This window comes from Amphiprion ocellaris, chromosome 7 (assembly GCF_022539595.1).
Source record: "Amphiprion ocellaris isolate individual 3 ecotype Okinawa chromosome 7, ASM2253959v1, whole genome shotgun sequence".
Lineage (NCBI taxonomy): Eukaryota > Metazoa > Chordata > Actinopteri > Pomacentridae > Amphiprion > Amphiprion ocellaris.
The window spans coordinates 4,414,559-4,437,009 of record NC_072772.1 but is presented as its reverse complement, the minus strand read 5'-3'; the positions used below and the strand labels follow the sequence as shown (position 1 = coordinate 4,437,009).

Below are 22,451 nucleotides of genomic sequence, written 5' to 3'. Positions count from 1 at the left end.
CATGTAAACTCCATGCAGAATGATCCTGGGAAGGCCGGGACACAAACCGGGATCTTCTAGCTGCAAGGTGAAAGTGTAAACCACCAAGCTACTGTGCAGCCCTCTGTATATTGTGCGTTTGAAAATGAATCTAGGTGTGTCACTGAGTCTGTGTGTGATGCCACCATGAGGACATCTGCAATCTGAACTGCAGCACTGGTATATACGTGGACTGCTCCGGCAGTCAGTGTTTTCGTTCTCCCTTCTGCTGCTCTGGTTTCTGTGCAAACAATGATAAATAAAATAATCTGCTGCACGTACGTGGCTGACACCTCCAACCTTTCCCAGAGAGGAGGGAGGAACAAGTGGATTTAAATAAAGGAAAGGATGATGGGAATGGGGAAAGATGGAGGTTAAGTAGAAATAGAAAAATGGTGCCGCTATGCCTGGTTCCACTCATCTGACAAGGAATTAAAATCAGATAAAGAAAAAGGGAAAACGTGAGAAAAACGAGTGAACACAAGCTGACAGAAAGACAAAGAGATACTCACTATTTAGGGGTTAACCATACACAGCTACCGATTATACATGACATATTTGTGCACCAGTGGCATCATAACTTTTCCCATGCATATCTCCGTGGTATGCATCTTTCACTCTAGAGCTCTCTGTCTCTCTCATAACCTCTTTTCATTTACCTAACCCTACGCAACAACCATTTTCCATGTTCCTGACCCCGACTCCAACCCTCAGCAATAATAACCCATCCAAGCTGGCGGCTCTTCTCCCAAAACAAGATGGAGAATTCATAACAAACAAACAAGCCTTTAATTAATATCGGTTATATATATAAATCTAGTCTGAAAACAGAGCTGTATTGTGGTTTTGGTTGTCATTCCCTGCAAGCCTGACAGTCCTCTCACTGTGTATTCCCCGGAGAGCCCCCCACAACACAACACATACAGGGATAGACTGACTGTTAATCACGCTCCCAACAAATAACGAGCAAAAATAAACTGTCCCTTTATTCTCCTGTTTGTCCCTCTCCTCTTATTCTCTCTCTCTCTCTTTCTGAGATATAAATGCTTCTCGTTGGAGTGTTTATATGTCTGCTCCCGACCTGCAGCGCTGTTTATCGTGATAGAGGTGAAAGCAGAGGATGTGGAACGCTGCTTGTTTACACACACAGCTCTGACAGACCATAACTGGTGTGATCCAATCTCACCTGCCGCCACTCACAACACGAGCTCAAACGTACTGTACGGAGAAGCCTCACACACAGCTGGACCACAAGGGCAAGTCCAAGACAGACTGTTGTGACAGCTTAGTCGTTACTTTGCAGCCAGAAACACGTTTGACCTTTATTCACGCTTCAAAACATGGAAGTGGGGGATCCTGGGAGGTATGAGGGCTGCTGGAAATCAGGGGACTCAGATGAAACCTTGTCAAGTTGTGCAATGATCAAATTGTGTTTTAAAATGTGTTTAAATTTCTGGAGGCTGCTTACCACCACCTTTAAGTTGTACTTTCACATTTTAAAAGTAATTCCACTCACCAATAAGACAATAATGTAGGCTGTTAAAAGCTGTATAATGATCTCTGTGGATGTGGATGAGATTTTAAAAATGAAAGAAAACCACCCTCAAAATATCCTTACAGATAGCCCAGATTATGGGATTGGGATCATGGGAATTATAAGATCCAGTTTGTCTTAGCTTGTGATCAAAAGCGAGGACATCTCAGGTTTTGTTGCTTTAAATCTGACACTTCTTGAATACAGGGATGCACCACTATGTTTTGTTTTCATTCCTCTATACTGATGTGACTGTGTTTTTCAGTTTGAAGCCTTTGTGATGCACATGAGCCCTTATAAACCCTGTTTATGGAATACATTACCAAGAGACCCAGTTCCATCTGCAGAAATCTCTTTGTTATCTCATATCTGTCGAGTCTGAATCAACTCTGCAGCTCTCCTGGATCAGAATGAATGTCATTTATTCCCCATTTCATTTATCTTTTATTGTAGCTGTCATTTGCCATCCTGGTAATCTTTGTTATGGCGAGAGTTACACACTTTAGCATTGTATGCTAGTAGAAAAAAGCATCACTACTGTACAGCAAAGTAAAATCACCACATCTGATGATAACAAAAGCCAACAACAACATGTCATTCCTGTTGTAAACACCCAAAGTGTGTATTGTTTTTGTATTTACCAGTAGTCTCAGTTTCCTCACAGTACAAACAAAATCTGATAACGTTACATTCACTTGGCAGACAAGTTCATCCCATTTCATGCTTTCTCACGTATACATGTCACAAGGGAACCGGATGTTGCTGCACAAATTCTCATGTATGTAATTAAAGTGTAATCGCTTGTGTGTGTGAATGTGATTTGACCCTGAGAATAACACTGATGTGCAGTTCATACTTGCTAGTTTTTGCACTTGTAAATAGTGTAAGATGACTTTTAGGGGAAATCTTTTGCCTTTCTTATGGACAGTAGGCAACTCATGCATCACAAAACATCTGCTTTGTGTTTGATTTTGCTCAGATCCATGTAGAACTTCCTTCACTGCTTTTCATTCCACCATAGCAACAATCTGAGGCTCAGTGTTTTCCTTGTTTTGCTCAACATTTGGATAAACCTGCTTCTGTGAATTGTAATGCACTTCGTGTGCAACCGGACAAAGCCTGGAAATATCAAGATGCAAGTAATTGTATCAGAAAAGGTCCTACAACAGTGAAATACTGGACAATAAACCCCTGATTCAGTGCCGTTAAAACACACATAACTCACAGTTACACCTCTGTTTAGACTAACTCAATAGAGTGTATCAAAGATGCTCCACCTCAGTCTCTTGATTTTCCTGCTGATACAAACACAAGTGCATTCCCACACACACACGCACACACACGCACACACACTGAGCCAGACAGAGGGTGGGACAGATCACTGATTGTTGTTGATACTGTTTGTGTTCAGGCTAATTTAGCTTCCTCTGTCGGATTGATTAGAGTCACTCACTGGCTGTGATCCAATAACAACCAATCACAGCCTCAGCTCAGACTTTGTGTGTGTGTGTGTGTGTGTGTGTGTGTGTGTGTGTGTGTGTGTGTGTGTGTGTGTGTGGCATCGACAGTAATCACCATCTGTGCAGGTGTGTCCAGTCCAGCCTTCGGTACAGATGCAGCTGAAGCCTGTTGGGTCTTCAACACATGTGGCTCCGTTCGTACACGGAGATGACAAACACGCATGTTCCACTGATGGGAAGAAAGAGAAGAAAAAGAAGATGGACATGAGAAAATAGTTATAAGAATAGAGGATGGAAGTTAAATACCCTGCACCATAATTATACTGTAAAATCCAAGTTGGCGCAAGTTGTTTCCTAGAGCCAGTGAAAAGGATGTTGTGTTTGCAAAAATGTGAAGAGTTTCCAAAATAAGTTATGAAAAAACTCAGATTTCTGTTTGGTACAGAGTCAGCTAAAGAATAAATTGTAGTTTTTCCAGCGTATACAGATTTACACGTTTGCTGATGTGTTTTTATGCTTCATACCTTTGAGTATCTGTTATTTTTTAATCTATATACAGAGATTTTCTAAAAGATAACAACTTACTAATTTTACTCTGTCCGACACAATATGTTTACAGTCTCTGTCATTTGCTTCTCTTGTTCATTTATGTAAACAAACAAAACTGATTTAATTTGTTGGACAAACAGACAGTGTTCGGGATTGTGAAGCAGAACTTACCGATGTCACAGTTACGTCCTCTGAAACCTTCCTGGCATTCACACTGATACTCGTTTGGCTCTGTGTTGGTGCAGGTCCCTCCGTTCTTACAGGGCTGGTGGGTGCCACAGTAGTTCAGATCTGAAACCACAAAAAACCATAGGCTTAGATTATGTTTGGTATATTTCAGCTCATAGCACTGAACAGCAGAATAACAAAACATATAGGGATGAAAAAATAAAGGTAAGTGGATGCAGATGGATTGAAAATCACTTCAGTTTAACTTTCTTTCAAACACACAGACAGAGGCTGAAGTGCATCCAGACCAGCTCAGCATGCTGACTGTGCAGGCCAGTAGCTGCAGGGCTTGTTGTCTCCAGTGTTTAGGCTGATTAAAGCTTTGCTTTCTCTAATCATCTCCTCTGTGCCCACAGTCCTTTTGTCTCACTGCAGCTCTTTGCAGAGCCTTTATGAATGCACAGAAACAGCTTAGGACCCCACCTAACTAAAAGCATCCAGCCCAGCCCTGCTCCTGTTCACCTTACCCAAGGCTATCGCCTTTCCACCTCACAATGCACTGTCCCATGGGCACTGGTTTGGCTCCCGGATCCCAGCTCCCACACCGGGAAAGAGTTGGGAACTATAGCTGGGATAATGTTGGCCGAACTTTGTTATAGTATGGTGGGAAAAGTCACAGAGTGGAAGGTGAAGCCCTCAGGGAGTGTGGTTTTACTCTATACAGAAGATCCACACGGCATGCAAGGAAACATGCATAAAGAACCACACCAGACCGACCAATAGAGTGCACACACAATGTTTCTCTCTCCGTCTATAAACACAGACAGCATGAGTTCTTGGTCTACATACAATAGACTGAAAAGCTCTTTCATCTTTGTGTGGATGACACAGGCTTTTAGTTAGCAGTAGAGAACCTTGCTTGGAATAAATGCTAACAGGAAAATAAGATTATGAGGAAATAGATAAACTGTGATCCAAGACAACAAAAACAATAAATACACAGATTCTCCATGTTTCTCCCTTGAATAGAACATAAGTACATAGTATTAGGCTCAGTAATTTATTCATGTTCTGTTCTAATAAGATTTCTGAGGCTCTTATTGTGCACAAAAAATCCATCAGTGTGTAGGTTGAATTTCCTTAAGGCCACAACATTAAGACGACTGGCAGGTAAAGTGAACAACATTGATCATCTCCTTACAGTGCATTGTTCTGCTGGGAAACACTGGGTACAGGCATTTATGTGGCTGTTACTGTGACAGCACCCACTTAAACATCACAGCAGACAAAGCACATCCTCCCATGGCACCACCACTCCCAGACTGCAACAGCTTCCCCCAGCAGGACAATGGGCCTTGCCATATCATAAAAGCTGCTCAGGAATAACTCGAGGAACACGACAAGAGCCCAAGGCATTGATGCTGCCGCTGAAATCTCCAGATCTTAAACCGGTCAAGCAGGATGTGCTGAAACAAGTCTCATCCACAGAGGCCCCACTCTACAACCCATGATCTGATGGGTCTGATGAGTGTATGTGACAAAATAATATATATTTTTACATAAATAAAGGTAGAAAATAAGACAAATTTTTTCCTAGTGTTTAGTTTTAGTCCCTGTTAATATGTTGTGCAGGTGAAGAAAGATCACATATGTAAAAGTTAATCCAGTGGCATTACAAGGTTGAGACGCCAAAGTGAGGATCTGAAGTCAGATGCTAAACTGAACAGAAGAAGGGAAAGCCCCTCTCTGGCATATGAATGCTGTCTTCTTCATTCATCTCTACTCCAGAGACGGGTCACATATCTGACCTTTGTCGCACAGCAGTCCTCCCCAGTTGACGTCGCAGACACACTGCCACGGCTCGGTGCAGCTGCCGTACACACAGCCAGGAAACGTCACACACTGGTCACACAGAGGACCCTTCCAGCCATAATGACACCTCAAAGAAGAAGAAGACAAGAGAGGCAGATGTAACCAGCTCCATTAGTGACTTTATCTGCATTATAGAGCTGCTCCTGCTGTTAATGTAAGTGAAGGGAGTGATGCTTTCCCTTTTGAAGTGAATGTTTTAGAGTGTGTTTTCATTATCTAGTCTCTTCATGATGATGTTTCGGTAATGTTCACGTCTGCTATTAACATAGTTTCACAGGCTATATGCAGCTTTTAACTTCAGCAGTCTTATTTGTAAGGAGAGTTCATCACTCATGTAATAACTACAGCTATGGAGGAATGAAAATAACCCATCAGTGCACACAAACCCGCATCTGCCTACTGGTGTGGGATTTAATGGGATTCAAACTGCCTTACAGACATCAAATCCAGGCTAATGGTTCAAAACAGCATGACATCAATATTGTATTTTGGCTGGCCTATAATGAATGAGTATCATCTGTGAAAGACCGGAGGAAGACAGACAAAATCATATCACAGTCTTTAGTTTAAAATATTACACTGCTCACTTTTGTTTATTGCTAATTCCAGTTGTGTTTGAGGCTGCAATTATATTGTCACTTTTGCATTGATGGTGAAATTACATGTCATATCATATGGTGTGTTTGTGCACTGGAGGCCACAGTGGAAAAAAAAACAGTATTTTCTTGACCATTCGTCTGACTTACTTGCATTCTCCAGGCACAGTACAGGAGCCGTGGGCCTGATGACAGCCCTGCCTGCACACCGCTGTGACGACAAAACGCACAAACAAAAAGAGAGCAATTACAGCGTAGAAAACAAACACACTGAAACGGATATGTCATGCAGTTTTTTTAATCTCCCAGTGTTAATCATTGGTGACTTGCTGTACTTGGAAATTTAATTGCATGCGTGTGACCTAGTGCCAATTAAACCGGGAATAGAAAACCATTAACACTTGTGGATCCCAGAATAGCCCAGATATCACAGAATACACACAACACACATCGAAGCAGAACATACAACCTCAAAAAAAGCTGCAAGCAGTGATGAGGGGGTATACCAGTTCAACAGGGCACAGTCGCCATGGCAACTTCATGTGATCATGTTAAAAGCATGACTAAAAACAGTCACATGAAAAATATTTTTTCTGCTTATTGAAAAACCCCCTGGTGGTTAAATGATAGAGTGTGTTGGACAAATTCACAGATTCACTGTTTAGTGAAACAGTTATGAATTAATTTTACCACTATTCTATTGACTACAATGGATGAACAGTTTAGAAAATCCAAAACACATGTGGAACTGTTTGTCTATCATCTAAACTTTTTAATAAAACACAATAGGGTGCAAAAAACACACCCAAGGCACCTCATTTTTGAAAATCTGGCATAAAACTCAAACATTGCGAGCATAACGCACCTCTAACTTCGACCCACTCGTGGTACAAGAGTGCTTGAAATGCAAACATGAAACTTGGTGAATTAGTATGTCAAATTTCACAGCTTTGTACCACACAGGTTGCCTTAGACTCCAACGCCAGAAGAAGAAAGACTATGAAGCTGCATAAGAAAAGGTAGCTTCACTGCTTGGCCCCCAGCTATAAGGACGTTGTTTCATCACTAAAATATTTTTTAATGGAAACATGGCATCAGAAAAACCTCTTCATCACTTCAGGGTCAATCAAAGGTGCTGACAGTGTGGAGAAAGTTGAAAGGATGTTGGCAGTTAAAAATCAAGTCTTGAAGATGTTCAAACCCAAGATTGAAAAACTCCCTGAACTTCCTCTTGATCAGTTAACCTGCAGGGGGTAACAGAGAGACCACGGCTAATTTTTCAAACTTCCTGCTCCTTTGCAGTCCAATCAGCGCCGTGCTGAGGAGGAAGTCAGACGAAGTCAGACAGGGCGAGATGGGCAGGGCTGCAGGATGTCCTTAAACTGGTTGTGCGGCCTTCAGGGTTCCCATGGTTTCCACTCTGGTTTCCTCCGCTTCACTTTTACCATCGCAACGAGATGGCAGCGCTCCGAGGTCACAGAGTGAGGTCGTCCAGCTGATGAGTCACACAAAATAATCCCCTACAGCCTCTCCAACAAAGCTGACTGATGTGTATTTACTGAAGTACTGGAGTGTAACAGTGTAATGATCCTGAAATTGTGTGAAATGTGGTGTTTATTCTTTTGGTCAAGTGATATTTTGAGTGCTATAACTTAGTTTTAGGGTGAAATTCTGGGCACAGATGTGTGTCTGTGGTTGCATGTACATCAAATTTTAAACATATCCAGCTATTTCTAATGATATCATAGGTTCAGAGATTACTGATGAAGCTTATTTTGACAGCTTTTAATCGTACTAACAGTCTCAAAAAGCTTCAGAGGCCAAAATTAAACAGGAAAACAAAGACAGTCTCATGGAAAAAAACATTTTAAGGAACCTTGGAAAGAATCACTAAAAAGGAAACCCCCCTTCTAGAGCTGGCAGAAAAAATAAATGGAAAGCAAAAATATTTTTTAATCAGTTGACCTAAGACATGTTGAGGACATTGATGAGAAACTGTTTCTGTCTTTGTGTCTGGATTTGTTGTTGTGAAACATCCACTGTAGAATTTCAGGCAGCGACATTTTCACAAGAAGACATGAACCATTTTGAAATGAAACTGGCCAATCAACAAGAAACGTTCAAATAACTCATACTTTAAAATGTCAAGCATTTTAGTTCCCAATATCAGGTCTTCACCTAACAATGAAACTTTTAAGAGTCACTTCTTTATAATATCTGCGATTCGAAATGCACGCTATGACTACTTGTTACACTTATTTACCAATTCACTTTCCTTTCGGTTTGATTAATTATGTCGTATATTATTTCTCTCTACAGCAGTTGCTCAACCTTTGGTGTTTTTAAACTGACTTGCCTTGAAGTTACATCACAGCTGAGTGATTCAAAAAACATGTTGGTGTTTTTCCCCCATTCCACACGTCCACTGGTTTACATTCCTTCCCATATGAAAGTCAATTAGTGCCCTGTTGACACTGGAGTGGTGTAATCCATCACACCAAGTCTCCCTGCACTTGTACAGAGGTTCCAATATTGTCGTCAGATTACCCATTCTCTTGCAATACAACAACTGACAGTACTGCTGACTTTGTATTAAAGGAGTAGCTTGATATTTTGGAACATACATTTGACTTTCTTGCTGAGCTCGTCCCACTTTCATGGCCGTGCAGCAACTATAAAGCCATAAAAGCTAGAAAGTAATTCAGACATAAACTGCACACACACGATTCTTAAGCTTCACACTTTACCTTCTTTGCACTCTGGTCCCGTCCAGCCGTCCATGCAGACCTTGGAGCCGCTGGGGTCACAGCTGAAGTGACCAAAGAAGTCATCGCGGGCCCTGCAGAACTTGTTGCAGAAAGGCCCGTAGTAGTTGGAGTCGCAGCGGAAGCGAAGTCGGTACTCCAGGCTGAGAGTCCGACCGTGGTGACGATACGTCTGCCACTGTTCACCAGGATTCAACATGGAGGAGAGGAGGACTCGCTCGATCAGCTGACCTGAGGAAGGAGAGAAGAAGAAAACGCTTTCTTACATTAAAAAAACATGCATCGCTTTTATATGATATTCTGTCTTTTCTAGTGGCAACTGAGAGGTGCAACAAGTGTGATTAAAGAGAGTCCATATTAATGTAGATCAGGGGTGTCAAACATGCGGCCTGTGGGCCAAAATCGACCCACCAGAGGGTCCAATCCGGCCCACAGGAGGACTTTGGAAAGTGTAAAAATTACAGAGAAGACATTAGCTGCAGATTGTAAATTTGTAAAACCATAAATTTTAAATAATTTCTAAATCTTGACAAGTTGCTTTGATCATAAAGTAAAATACTAGATTGCTCTTTGTTCTTTTGACATTTTGTCGCATTTTTGTAATATTTTGTCTTGTTTTTGTTATTTTTAGGTTTTTTTTGTCTGACTTTGGTCGTTTGTGCCATGTTTTTGTCGTTTTATTTCTCGTTTTTGCTGTTTTGTGTTTCCTTTTTGTCTGGCTTGCCTTTTTTGACTTATTTTTGTCATTTTGCATTTTGCTTTATTCGTTGTTTTATCATTTTTGCTGGGTTTTTTTTGTCTTGCTTGTGTTGTTTGTCTATTTTTTTGTGATTTTGTTTCTCGCTTTGATCATTTTTGGTCCCGTATGTGTAATTTGTGTAATTTTTTTTGTCTCGTTTTTGTCATTTGTCCATTTTTTTGTCACTTTGTAACTTTTTTGTCTAATTTTTTGTCTCATTTCAAGTTGTTTGTCTCATTTTTTGTCATTTTGTTTCTCGCTTTTGTCATTTTGTATCTTTTTTAAAAATATTTTGTCTTGTTTTTGTTGTATTGTGTCCCTTTTTTTGTCTGACTTTTGTCGTTTTGATCATAAAGTAAAATACTACATCGCTCAGCTCCAGATACCTGTGACTAAATGTTTAGTGCCTTTGTAGATAAACTGTGATCTGTAAGTTGTAATGTGGAAATGATAAACTGAGGCACAATGTTGCTGAAATGTAATTTATTTTTCTTTAAAAAAAAAAAATTCAGGTTGTTCATAATATTTTGGTAAAAGATAGTTCCTTAAATGGAAACTTTTTTGCACTAAAACAAAGGAAAAATTTGAAGTTGTGGAAGTTTAACATCCCTGATGTAGATCATTTTTGAAAACTTGCGTCAAAATAGTTTCATGACCACACAGAAGGCTTACAAGCCCTAAACACAGAAATGAAATATTGTCCAATTATCTGGCAAAAGCTCTCGCACATAGTTGCCTATTTATACACCCAGAAGTCATGCAGCAATGTTATCATCATTTGCACATCTATCTAACAATCACTCTCCTTTTAGCTGATTCTGTCTCCACCACCTTCTGAGGAAAATATCTGCCTCTTTAGCTGCTAAATTCATCAAAGTATTCCCCAGTTAGTCACTACCTTTGTTGTCTCCTCTTTGCCGCTGAGCAGGTAGTGGACAGTAGATTTATCAGACGTATTTTATTAAAAGCTAAAACTAAGCTAAAAAAAAATCCTGCTGAGGCTGCAAATATTAGAGAGACCCAAAACATGAAAGCTGTGAGCTGATCACTAAATCAATTAGATGGAAACTGCGAGAAACTATAGGATTCTGTTGGATCATCAGAATGACAGCTCTATTTATGATGAAAAATAAGTTCAATTGTTGGTATAAAAACATAGATCCATGCAGGTTTGAATTTCTCTGTCATTTAACAGGAACAAGTGACATAGTTGACCAGAACTGTGTTATCTGTGTGTAGCATCACCTTGTATCAGATATGCGGATAAAACAGGAATCGCATTACAGTTAAATGTGAGTTTCCAAAATAGTTTGTTTGGTCAGTTCATACATCAACAGGACAATGTCGCTTTGTTTAAAAAAAAAAAACAAACACATTTTACTGTGGATGAAAAAACATATTTTTCTGGATTATGGAATGAGTGAGTGGGCATACATAATTTCTGATATTCAATCAAACTTAACTAAATAGCGAGCATATGGTGAGCAAACTGAAAAACAGCTCCAGTATGAATAGCGATGGGTCGATGGGACCAGAGAAAAGAGGTCAGGGGTCTGTGGAGAAGACAGGGTTCAGCCAGAACATCAGTGAGGACCAGACGAGCCCCGGGGCAACACTGGCTGCTGCTCCTGACCCCCGGAGGGGATTTCCCAGAGGCACTGTCATCCCCAACTCAGTTATAATCCTCACTGACAGGGTGTTAACACACACAGAGGACTGGGAATATGTGTGTGTGTGTGTGGCTCTATGTATATATATACATATGTGTGTGTATTTAAGAGATGCTGGTGAGGATAAAGGGAAACACTGCATGACAGTGACACTGAATCGGAAGCGGTGAAGAGAGGCTGAGTGCACCATGTGTGTGCTTACAGAGCCGAAGAGGAAGGGAAACAGCTATTAGCACACTCACATAACAAACTGCCTGATGGAGAGATGAGATCACTGCGGTTTGACACAAAGGAATGAAAACAGGGACACACACTGGCTGGTGTGTGTGAATATGTGTGTGTTTAAGGGTAAAAGAGGAGTGGGAACAGAGCGGACTGTTATCTCAGCCACTGCCCGAGTCCTCCACCAGTAACAGTCAACCTTGAGGGCCCTGCTTTTCCAAACACTCCTCATTCTGCTGCGGTGCATTCTGGGGTTTTCATTATTTTATAACTCTGGCATGTCAAGGAGTTAATTTCATCATCACCATTTCTGCACCAGAAATGACAGAGAAATAACTGAATTACCATCCAGCACAGCGGGGAAGGTGTATAACAGAGTCTGATTTCTTCTGTAACGTGATTAGACGAGACGGCACAATAACAAGTGAGCACAAGTAGACGCTGAGATGGAGCCTGAGACAGAGGAAGACAAATATTAGATGGCTAAACAGCAGAAACAAGAAGCCCTGAGCCGTTTTTGAAATTACACTTTAAAGGAAAAATAAGTAGCAGACACACTGGGATTGAGTCTGCAGGTAGTAAAAACACTTAAAGCTCTTTTCTGGTTTCCGATTGTCCCCCACTGCCTGGCATTAGCTGTGAAGTGTTTGCCCTTGACAGAATTGAAAAAGCCCTGCAGGAGAGAAAACACCTCCCTCTGACTTGCTATTCCATATCACCTACCAACAAATCAATAGACCTATGGAAGCCAGTAGATCAGCCGGCTAGTGTTTGTGTCTCGTCTGTCTTTGATGCATGTGGCCAATCCTTATTATAGTACTATTTTTGTTTCCAGATTTCATTTCATTGTAGACTGTCCCAATAAAATCATTCCCACGTGGATGAAGCGCTAAGTCTAAACATGTGTCTTGGATTTTGGAGACAAGCTGGTTTACATTATAATGCTTCTAATATTGAATTCCACTTTGTTTCCAGCTGTGGTGGCAGTTTTACAGGCAGATTGCTGTGTCAATACAGTTGAAACGTGGGTGAAAGCAGTGGCAAACATGCTCCCCAAATGACCCTTAAAAAAAGTGAAAAGAAAGAAGAACATAAAGTAGACGTAACTGCTGTTATTTTAGGATTATTCATTTATACTGTGCTGGCAAAGATGAAAGTATACTGTCCCCACTAGTAGCGTTAGGAGCTTGTTTTTAAGAGTAGGTCCTCATTTTGTTTTTATGCACATACAAAAAGTGGCATCCTTGTTCGTGATAAATAGTCTTGCCAGTGGTTTTAAAGCTGTTCCATTTGTGGTGGCAAAAATCAGCTCAGCAAATGGTTTATGAGGAGGAAAATTCATTCTGCAATTTGGTTTCAGTACATTCAAGTTCCATCAAAGTCACTGATTTAACCCCTAAAACTCCTGTCTGTGTATTAAAATTACATATTGAGAAGCAGTTGGGGGTTTTTTTGCCATGAAAATGATTCCCTTCACACTTTTCTGCCTTCCTCAACTACTTGCAGCAGCTCGAGCACACCAGCTCATCTACAACATTGCTAAAACACTATGAAATCCATATTGTGCTTTCCGTGTCTATGGATGAGCGTGACACACATCTAGTCATGCAGTCCAAAATGTGTGAAAGCACATTGACTGCCAGGATACAAATGGATTGGTTCCTTTGGTTTGTTACGCATGAAACCCTGGAAGTCCGAATCCGTGTTTTCGATGCTGTCATTGGTTTGCCGTTTCAAGGTGAAAATGCTGAATCATGGCACTGACTGTTTATTTAGCCCATGATGTGTCTTCTAACACACACACACACACACACACAAAAAAACACCAAATGGACAAGTCAACAAGGCAAAAAGCTAGACTTTCACTGTAATATATACATTAAAATAACCTTCAGTGCTTTTAAAATCCTGACATCTGAAAACATGGCGACACTGGTCAAATGAAGTCAGACTGTGCAACAACATGAGTGGTTAAATGATCAAACAAGTTTTTAAACAAACCTTGACATTTGCCATGTGCCTGCTGCAATTTCCAATTTAATTCTGAAATTCATTTTCACAGCACTGGACAGGCTGACAATCTTCACCTCCCTTTTATTTAACGAGACTCAGTCAATATTCCCTCAGATCTGGAGGTGTAAGTAGTGGGTGGTCAGAGCTCATTATCTTTTGGAAATGTGAAAGCAAAGTTGCCATCACATGTAGTTAATTAAATCTAGATGATGTCTACCGCTTGCTTTTCTTTTCATCTATAAATGCTCTTTTCTTTTTACATGTGTATGACATGGTTATTATGAGCTGATTTGGTGAACTCCACTTTTCATTTTGTGTTCAGTCCTGCAAAAAATCCAGCATTTATGAAGTTTTAATGTTCAGTCTCTTGTTTTTTATAGAGGTGATGTTCAATTTGGAGATTAGAGATCAAGCTAAGCAACAGAGCAAACTCAGTGTATAAAGCAATATGGCTAAAAAGCTGCACAGACTACATCCTTCAAAAGATGATAAAATTCAACTATTTGAAAATAAAATTAAAAAAAAAAAAACTAACCAAAGCTATGCTGACAAAACAGTTTTGTGAAAATGTGTGACAGGTTAGCCACACTTTTCAGCCACATCCTTGCTGAAATGATCTACTTACTGTGACCCACTATAGCTGTTTACACACTTTTCCTATACAGAAAAAGAAAATCTCCCTTGAAGTTTTACTATCTGTCTGACCACTTGTGTGTCTTAATTCATTCTGTTGCGGAAATGCCATCATGTTCCTGGATCTAAACACTTACTTTGGTGAGTAAAATGTCATCATAACTCATAAAAACGGAGGTCAAAACAGCGGAAATGAGTTCCAAAGTTGTAATAAACTGGAATTACCCTTTAACAGACAAAGGTACAGCCCTGCACATTACCACTAAACCTGCATGTTACTTAAACAAAACTCGGTGAAGGTCATTCTGTCAGCACTCAAAGAACATGATATTTTCTCACTATTTCCAAGGACTGTTTCAGAGGGTACAGTCGTGCTCAGTAATCCTTTCTGATTAGCAGCAGGGGCTGATAAGTCTATTGAGACGGCTGCAGAACGCCTGTGTTTGGGCTAGGCTAAGCTGTCGGCCTACTGAATGGCTTTAGACACAATGTAAGGGCTGTCAGGAGCTCAGGTGGAAACGGAAGATAATGCAAACAAGATGTAAGAGCGGCGCTGGAGGGCAAAGGGATGGAGGACGGGAAAGACGAACACAGAGAAGCAGGAAGATCTCTGGTGCGCTTTCTCATTATATCAGCCATCTTTGGGATGGGACTCCACTGGCTGGGAGGGAGGTAGAGGATGAGGGATGAAAGGCAGGACTGTGGCATGACAGGAATGAGGAAGGCACAGGAACATCTGTCTGTGTGTGTCTGTATGTGTGTTATGCTTTTTATAGCATGCAGCTCACATTCCTTGTCATGGAAGCTTTTCCTGATTATGAGGAGAAACAATAAGAAGACGAGCAGGAAATTAAAGGGTCTGGATAAAAGGCCCTCTAAACTCGTGTGATCACAGACGCTAAGACACAAAGGATACTTTCACATTGTTTCATCATGTTCGACCGCACATACTAGTAAACAAGTGCTCGTGTTGTTTGTCTCTATGTAAACGTTGCTTGTTGAAAACTAAACTTATAAATAACTGTTTTCTCGGCCAGACGGAGGAGAAACTGCAGTAACCACAGTTATGACCAGAAGTTGGCATTTTGAAAGTTGTTTACTGAATATAACAAACAAACAAACATGCAATTAAAAAAAGCTGTGCCTGAAATTTCCAGGAACTTTACAATGCCATTTGACTTAATAAAGATATAGTTAAAAATAGTAATAAGAGCAACGAAATATGCTAAAAGTTAACCTACCTTTGATGCCTTTGGAATATTGTTGACGAATTTTGATTTACTATATAAAATTATAAAGCAACTGTAATGTGCAATTTCTAAAATATTAACATTAAATTTCAAGGAGCTACAAAATATAGGTTAAAAACAAAAGAAAACTAAAAAACAAATCAGTAGTAAATACACTCTAGCGAGGTAATGCTAGCTGGAATTAGCCTTAGCTAAAGGTAATGTAGCTGCTTTAGCTTGTTCCTTTCACTTGAAATTTATTTTCATAGTCCAACATTTTAGCAATTGTGTTTTTTATCTATTTTTTCTCTGAGTTAATATGGCAACAGAAAACGTAAATTACACAAACTAGACATACTTAAAGATAACTTAGACTGTTTTATGTTGTGACCAGAATCTTCCTATTTCACTTTTATTTTACCATATAGCAAATATAATATCATTGAAATGGTTATTTTTTTAAAAAACATCTACATATAAAATATTCAGTACCTACAAAGCAGAGGTAAAACAGCAAAAAAAAACAAGGAATTAGCCTTAGTTAAAAACAATGTACCTGCTTTAAACTGCGCTCCAACATCTCATTAATTACTTATTAATTACATACATCTCATTATTAAGCATCATTATTTAGGACAAAACAGATGGAACAAAAACAGAAACTCTAAAGCGCAGCAGCTTAATGTACTCTTGCTAGTTCAAGCTAGCTGGAAGTAGCATTAGCTAAAGCAATTGTGCCTACTTTTGCCTGTTTCCTTCATTTAACAATACATTTTCATGCTTCAACATCTTAGTAATTGAATTTTTCTGTCAAACTTAATAAAGCAATAGCAAAATACAAACATAATAGAGAAGAAAAATAACACCAACCAGTCATGCTAAATGCTAATTTAGCTTTCGAGATACAGGGTAAAATGATGTCCTGGTCAGAATCTTACTTTTTGACTTTTTTCTTCCCATTTAAAAATATAATGCAATGGAAACATCTCATTTTTAAAATCTACATGTAAGATTTACAGAAACCAACAAACAGAGACAAACTTTAAAATGTGGCACAACTAGAGTGAAAGCAAAAGTAGCCTTAGCTAAAGCTAATTTACCGCCTTTTTCTGAAATGTTTTATGCATTGTAAGTTTGATATATCACATCAATAAATGTGTGGCTAAATAAAACAGAGAAAATCTTTACACCAATTAGTAACCAACTAGTCAATTAAAAGGAGAAGAACAGGAGAAGAGAATGAGGAGAACACACATTTTCATTACTTTCTTTCTGCGGGAAAATTCCATGCTTGTTGGTATTTTATTTAGCCCAATTATTGATATTACTGTCTAGAAATACGGACAAAAATTGCAGTTTTACCTGATTCAGATGTGTCATTATCATAGTCCAGAGCCTCCAACACCAGAGAAAAGGACTTCTGTCAAGAAAACACACAAAAGTCATCTCAAACATGTGCTGTAACATACAGTTTAGAGTTAAATATCACGTTAAACAAGAAAAATGTTTTTTCTCTGCTTATTCTGCCAGTCTTTTCCTTTCTCATGTTGTCCATCCCATTGTGTTTGAAAGCACTACAATCAGCCTTTAAACCAGCCCTGGGCAGAGTCCAAGTCACAAATAACAACCACATGATCTACTTCTGTCCAGCACATTGACTGTTTAGGCCTATTTTATATTTTCCACATCCAGACCACGAATGGAGGAAAACTCAGGATCATGAACATTTGAAATTAAAGATGCTGTTTTTGTAGATGGAGGTTGAAATTAGGTTTTAATCCTGGGGATAGGCTGTGTTTTGACCTTTACTTTTTTGATTAAACACTAGTCCTTGGCTGTAAATATCAGTGTGCTGGACATGAATGCTGATCAGTGGTAATGGTATTTGGCAGCCTATGGGGCATGATGTGCACAAACCCACGTTTGTGAATGTGGGTCCCAAAATGGCAAGTTTCTAAAAAATTCTGGAGACATTTTAAACGTTTTCCCTCTCAGCTATAACAGGTATAGCCTTGCTGTGTTTTTGATATTCTTAAGCTTATGAAATCCCTGTGTTTAATTGGCATTCGTAAAACTGTGGGGAAAAAGGGGAATTCATGTTTGCGAATATGTGGAGAAGATTTGCAAACGAAATGATTTAAACTCTGAGGACAAATTCATGCTTTTATTAACATCTGATTCTAGATTCAAAGTTAAACATCACACATGCACAAGTGACAAGCACAGATTTAATTTTGTGATGTTTTCCAGTGTTCTGAAATCGCCAAATAAAGTGATTCTCACTTTTTCTGCAGTAAAAATCGCTTCTAACCATCCACAAAAAGGAATTCCTCTAGTTTTTCCACATCAGGTTTAAAATTGGTGATGTTCAACCGCAGGCTTTCAAAGTATTTCTTAACATTTCACAGTTTTAAAGGGTTATTGACCCTTTATGAGCCAACGCAGACCTTGTTTTCTCAACCTGCAAGTGTCATAGAATGAATATGACCTATTCTTGGCATCGGCCTTTAGAACAAGGACACGCATCAGAAGTGATTCACTGTCCTGGCAAAGCAAGGCTGCAGCTGGGTCCTGATTCAAGAAAACCACAACCTGCTGCATGCACGGAAATAAAAAGGACAGAGAAGAGGATGTTACATGCAAAAATCCTTGTTCAGTTTAATGAATTCAATGCATCCCTTCGTATTGTGCCTTCTTTTGCAGCCTGTACTGCAGCATGCAGGCCAATGTAGCGCTCTGTTGGACTAAATCTAGACGTTTTCATTAAAATTCAGAGCCTTAAGTGAAGATAAAGTCAGTAAATATAAAGCTATCCTGCAGTACTGTAGCGGATAACTTGCCGGACATCTTCACATGATGACTTTGAGCTTACAGTGATATCACACTCTGGGGAGATAACAGAGGACAGGTGTTTTTTCTTGTCTTCCTCCTTTCTGATGCATTCATTCAACCTATGGACCAGCAATGAATAATTCAGACCAACACTTTCACTCTACAACTCTCAGTCTCTCTACATTTCCTAGTTCTCTCTGTCTCACATCTACCCATCCATCCCTCCCTCGGTGAAATGCTCCAGCGGCTGCCATGCAAATCGCTCCACCTTGTGCATTATGGGTAAGGTTCTCCTGAAGGGCTACACGGATGTGCGGTCACGTCTTTGCTCGGGTAGCGCACAGCCAGAGGGAAGAGACGGATGGGAGGAGAGGAAACAAGGTGCCGAGGGAGGAGAAAAAGGATAGAAAGCAGGTGAAGAAGAAGCGTGAAGAAAGAGAGAGATGGATTTGGAGGGAGGTTAAGGGCAGGAGGTCCGTAGCAACATTAATGTCAGCTGGAGGCGACACGCGAGGAGCACAGGGGAAGATGAAGGGTTGCAGTAAAGGTGCAAAATGTTAGGGGAGCGAAAATTGTGTGGCAGAAAACACTGAGTCAGGGATTTGCTTCAAGTGGAGCTCCATCCAGTGTGTCCACACTGCAACTGATGATGAGATGGGAGGAAAAGCCGAGTGATTGTGCTGAGAAATGGGCGAGAAAGGATAATTACTGAGGGAGGATGGAGAGAAAAGGGCACAAAAAGGTTGAGGAAAACTGTAGCTGTGGTGGAATAATATGTAGGACTCCTGGAGTTTGTCATATTTTCAGAGAAAGACAACAAAGAGGTCAGAGAGAAGCGAAAGGATGGTGAGATACAACAGGGAAGATTAAAGGACAAGACACAAACAATGGAGAGACGAGAAGATAAAAGGTATCGGGGGGAAGTGGAAGAACTCCCACACACTGTAGAAGAAGTCACGGTGCTAATGAGATGTGTTGGGCTGCAGAGGGCTCGCTGCCAGTTCATTAAGGCTGGCAGAGAGCAGGTAACCCACAGATGGAGCAGCTGGAGTCATTAAGCTTCGGCTTAAATCTCCCACCTGAAGCAATGATTTACATCTGCACTGTGGGATTCTGCTGTCTATTGTAAAAACACTCGTTCCAGCATCAGTGGTGGGAGAAGCTCTAACATTTTTCCTTTATTTTCTATCAGTAAAATAGCAGATAAACACTGCACTCTGAGAACCTGCATTCAAAGCAGACGTTTTATCAGCAAAATGCACTTAAAATATTAAAAGTAGTTGTTCTGCAGAAAAAAATTATTTCTCTGATTTAATTCCACAAGGAATTAATTCCATCAGGGTATTAAAACTCCCTAATACCAAAAATTAGGTTTAAAATCAACATTTAATTTGCCATTTATTCTGTTGTTTCACTGTCGCATCTCTTCAGCCAGCTAATCCTATATTAAATGGGCGAGACTCGTCAGCCAGGTAACCGAGAAAATGGAAGCGCAGCATCAAACATGTTTTGAAAAGGTTGTATTTTAAACCAAATTGTGCGATCTTCCTAAACATAACTGAACTTCTAAAATGCAGTAAAATGATCAGTTTAACTGGACTCATGCCATTAGCTGCACTTTGGTTGTGCAGGAAAGTCATTTTTAGAGGCAGCAGTGTGTAAGCAGCATATCACTGCAGTAGCTGCTCGAGGTGGAGTTAGTTTAATTATTTTATAGACAGTTTGTCATATAGTTTAGTCCAGTGTGTCACAACCTGCAGGTCAGTCCTCCCTCAGTGGGTCAAAAGATAAATTTGAGATGATTAATGGAAGCTGAAAAAGAGGAAAAAGGTACCTGCTGCTCTGACCTGTACTCATTTTATTCATTTTTGTGTGAAATATTGGACAATTTCACCTCTTCTTTGCCTTGATTTCTTATCTAATGAAACCACCTGAGAAGTTTACAGGAAGAATTTCTCTTTGGTGAAACTGTTAACAAGACTTGAGCTTCTGAATCATGACAACACAGCTTTATTTGTATGAACTGACAAACCAAAAAATGATTAAAATCAATGGTTAAAACTTTTAAAATCTACTGAATTTCACATCATATATTTCAATATCAACGTGAAGAAAGCTCATTTCCACAATCATGGTCCACTCAGTGTTTTAGTTTTAAATATAACTGAGCTATTCAAATTATTTAATATAAGCTATAACTGGCATTTATATGTTCTATGTCTATGCCTTATTGTGTGCCTGAAAGAAATTTCCATACAACCTTCTTGGTTTGTTATTTCCAGATTAATATGTGTTCTTTTTATGTTGCACTTACTGTGTATGTGTGTTTTTAAACATAACATAAAAACATAACGTGATTATTTGTAGTGTTTTTACTTTGACACTGACATGTCAAGTTGCATTGAACTGATAAATTAATCATGTTAACACTGCATTCAGGTACATTTGAGCCAGTGCACTTCCACCACTGGACAGAATTCACGTTACTGCGACATGAAACCAGCTCCTCTCTGCTGCAGCAGGTCGGTGAACATTGAGCAGATAAAAAGGCTGCTGGAGGGTTTTGACGATCGTGCCGGTTATGATGAACTGTCCACTACTGCAAAATGCACACGCAGCATTACCTCACTGCTGAACTGCATGCAGACCTCTTAGCCTTATCATCTTTCCAATCGCCCTCCCTCGTCCCTCACCCTTCCTTCCATCCACCCGGTCCGCCTCTGCCTCTTGCTGTCCACACCCTCTGCCAGCTGCCACGGCCAGCTACGATCTGATGCAAGTCCAGAGCCTTTTGTTTTATCTTAATCTGTTAATAATGTCCTCCCTGTGATGCACAACCAGGTAGGTCATGACATCACCACTGATACAGGAAGGGAGTCAGCCGTGTTGTTGAGGTTTGGGTCATGTATGGCAGCCCTGAGGGGTCAAACTAACCCAGGTTACCGAGTTAAAATCACAAAAACAACTGCGCCTAAAACAATCCACCTACAATAAGCTCTTCCTGACAACCCTTCCAAAACACTCACATGGACGCTGTAAAAAAGTGATTTTGCAATTAAAAAGTTTATGGTATCAGGCGAAGAGGTCAGCTCGCTTTATGTGACATCATAGTTTGTTTAAGAAAAAACAACTCACACAGAGAAGGAAATTAAAAGGTAAACAACAAAAAACAAGAAGCTGATAAGATCACAATCAAAGCTGGAGGGATGTTTTAACCCCGTACTGAGACAAACAACATTATAGTGTTATTTGTGTCGTTTGTGGCGATAATGAGTGAAGACCGTGGGAAATGACATAATGGGAAAGGTGTGTGTATGTGCCTGTAGTGTGTGTGTGTGTGTGTGTGCGTGTGGGTGTGTGTGTGTGCAGATGAAAATAGCCCCTCTCAAAACAAGGATAAGAAGTTCATCAAAAACAACAAGTACAATATGTTTTCTCTCTCAGATTTAACAGCTGACAGAAGAAATTAAGCCATGAAGTCAAATTAAGTACTTATGTCATCATGTTAGCGTGCTGATGTTTGTCGGTTAGAAGATTTACCGTCCTCACAGTTTAATACTTGCTAAACGGCGCTAAATAAAAGTAGAGCATGGAAATGTCAGTGGTTTGGCAACTTTTAAACAAGAAATGTTTGTAATTTTAATGACAATCCATCCAATCATGAAATATCACAGTCTGGACCAAATTATGTCCAAATGAAAATGCTCAAGACAAAAAACAGATTAAGGAATTTAAAAAAAACGCATCAGTAGTCTTTCCTTTCTTTCACAGTATATGCTGATTTACATAATTCTTTCCTGGCTGACAGCATTTCTTTGCCAGTTCCAAATGGATGAGAATTAAAGTCTTCTCCACAGCAGACATTCCCCCTGTATTCCAAATCTAATAGTTCCTCCATTCATTAAAATTAATCAAAGCTGCCCTTAATAAGTGTGCATTGTTGCATGCAGTATTCATACAACTGGAACATTTTATTTTCTTAAAACATACCACCTCAAACTTGTTGCTCACAGCTTTACGAGTTCCATATTTATGATATTTTATATGAAATATGAAGTGTGTAGAAATCGTGTTTTTGTGTAAACCGCATTTCTGCCACCAGTGTCACATGACTTTAATGAAAAGCCTTCACATGAATTGTGTCTTTCAAG

General features: G+C 39.8%; 1 protein-coding gene across 2 annotated transcripts in view; it reads right to left on the bottom strand.

Moving 5' to 3' along the window:
* LOC111581241 (protein jagged-1b) overlaps positions 1-22,451 on the bottom strand; it is a 67,756-nt gene that overhangs the window by 8,200 nt on the left and 37,105 nt on the right. For both annotated transcript variants that reach the window (XM_035956866.2, XM_023289347.3), the window contains 6 exons: positions 16,831-16,888; positions 8,945-9,193; positions 6,348-6,408; positions 5,538-5,668; positions 3,733-3,852; positions 3,128-3,241 (listed from right to left, as the gene is read on the bottom strand). In XM_035956866.2, coding sequence (XP_035812759.2) covers positions 3,128-3,241; positions 3,733-3,852; positions 5,538-5,668; positions 6,348-6,408; positions 8,945-9,193; positions 16,831-16,888 — 733 coding nt within the window. The remainder of the gene's footprint in view (positions 1-3,127; positions 3,242-3,732; positions 3,853-5,537; positions 5,669-6,347; positions 6,409-8,944; positions 9,194-16,830; positions 16,889-22,451) is intronic.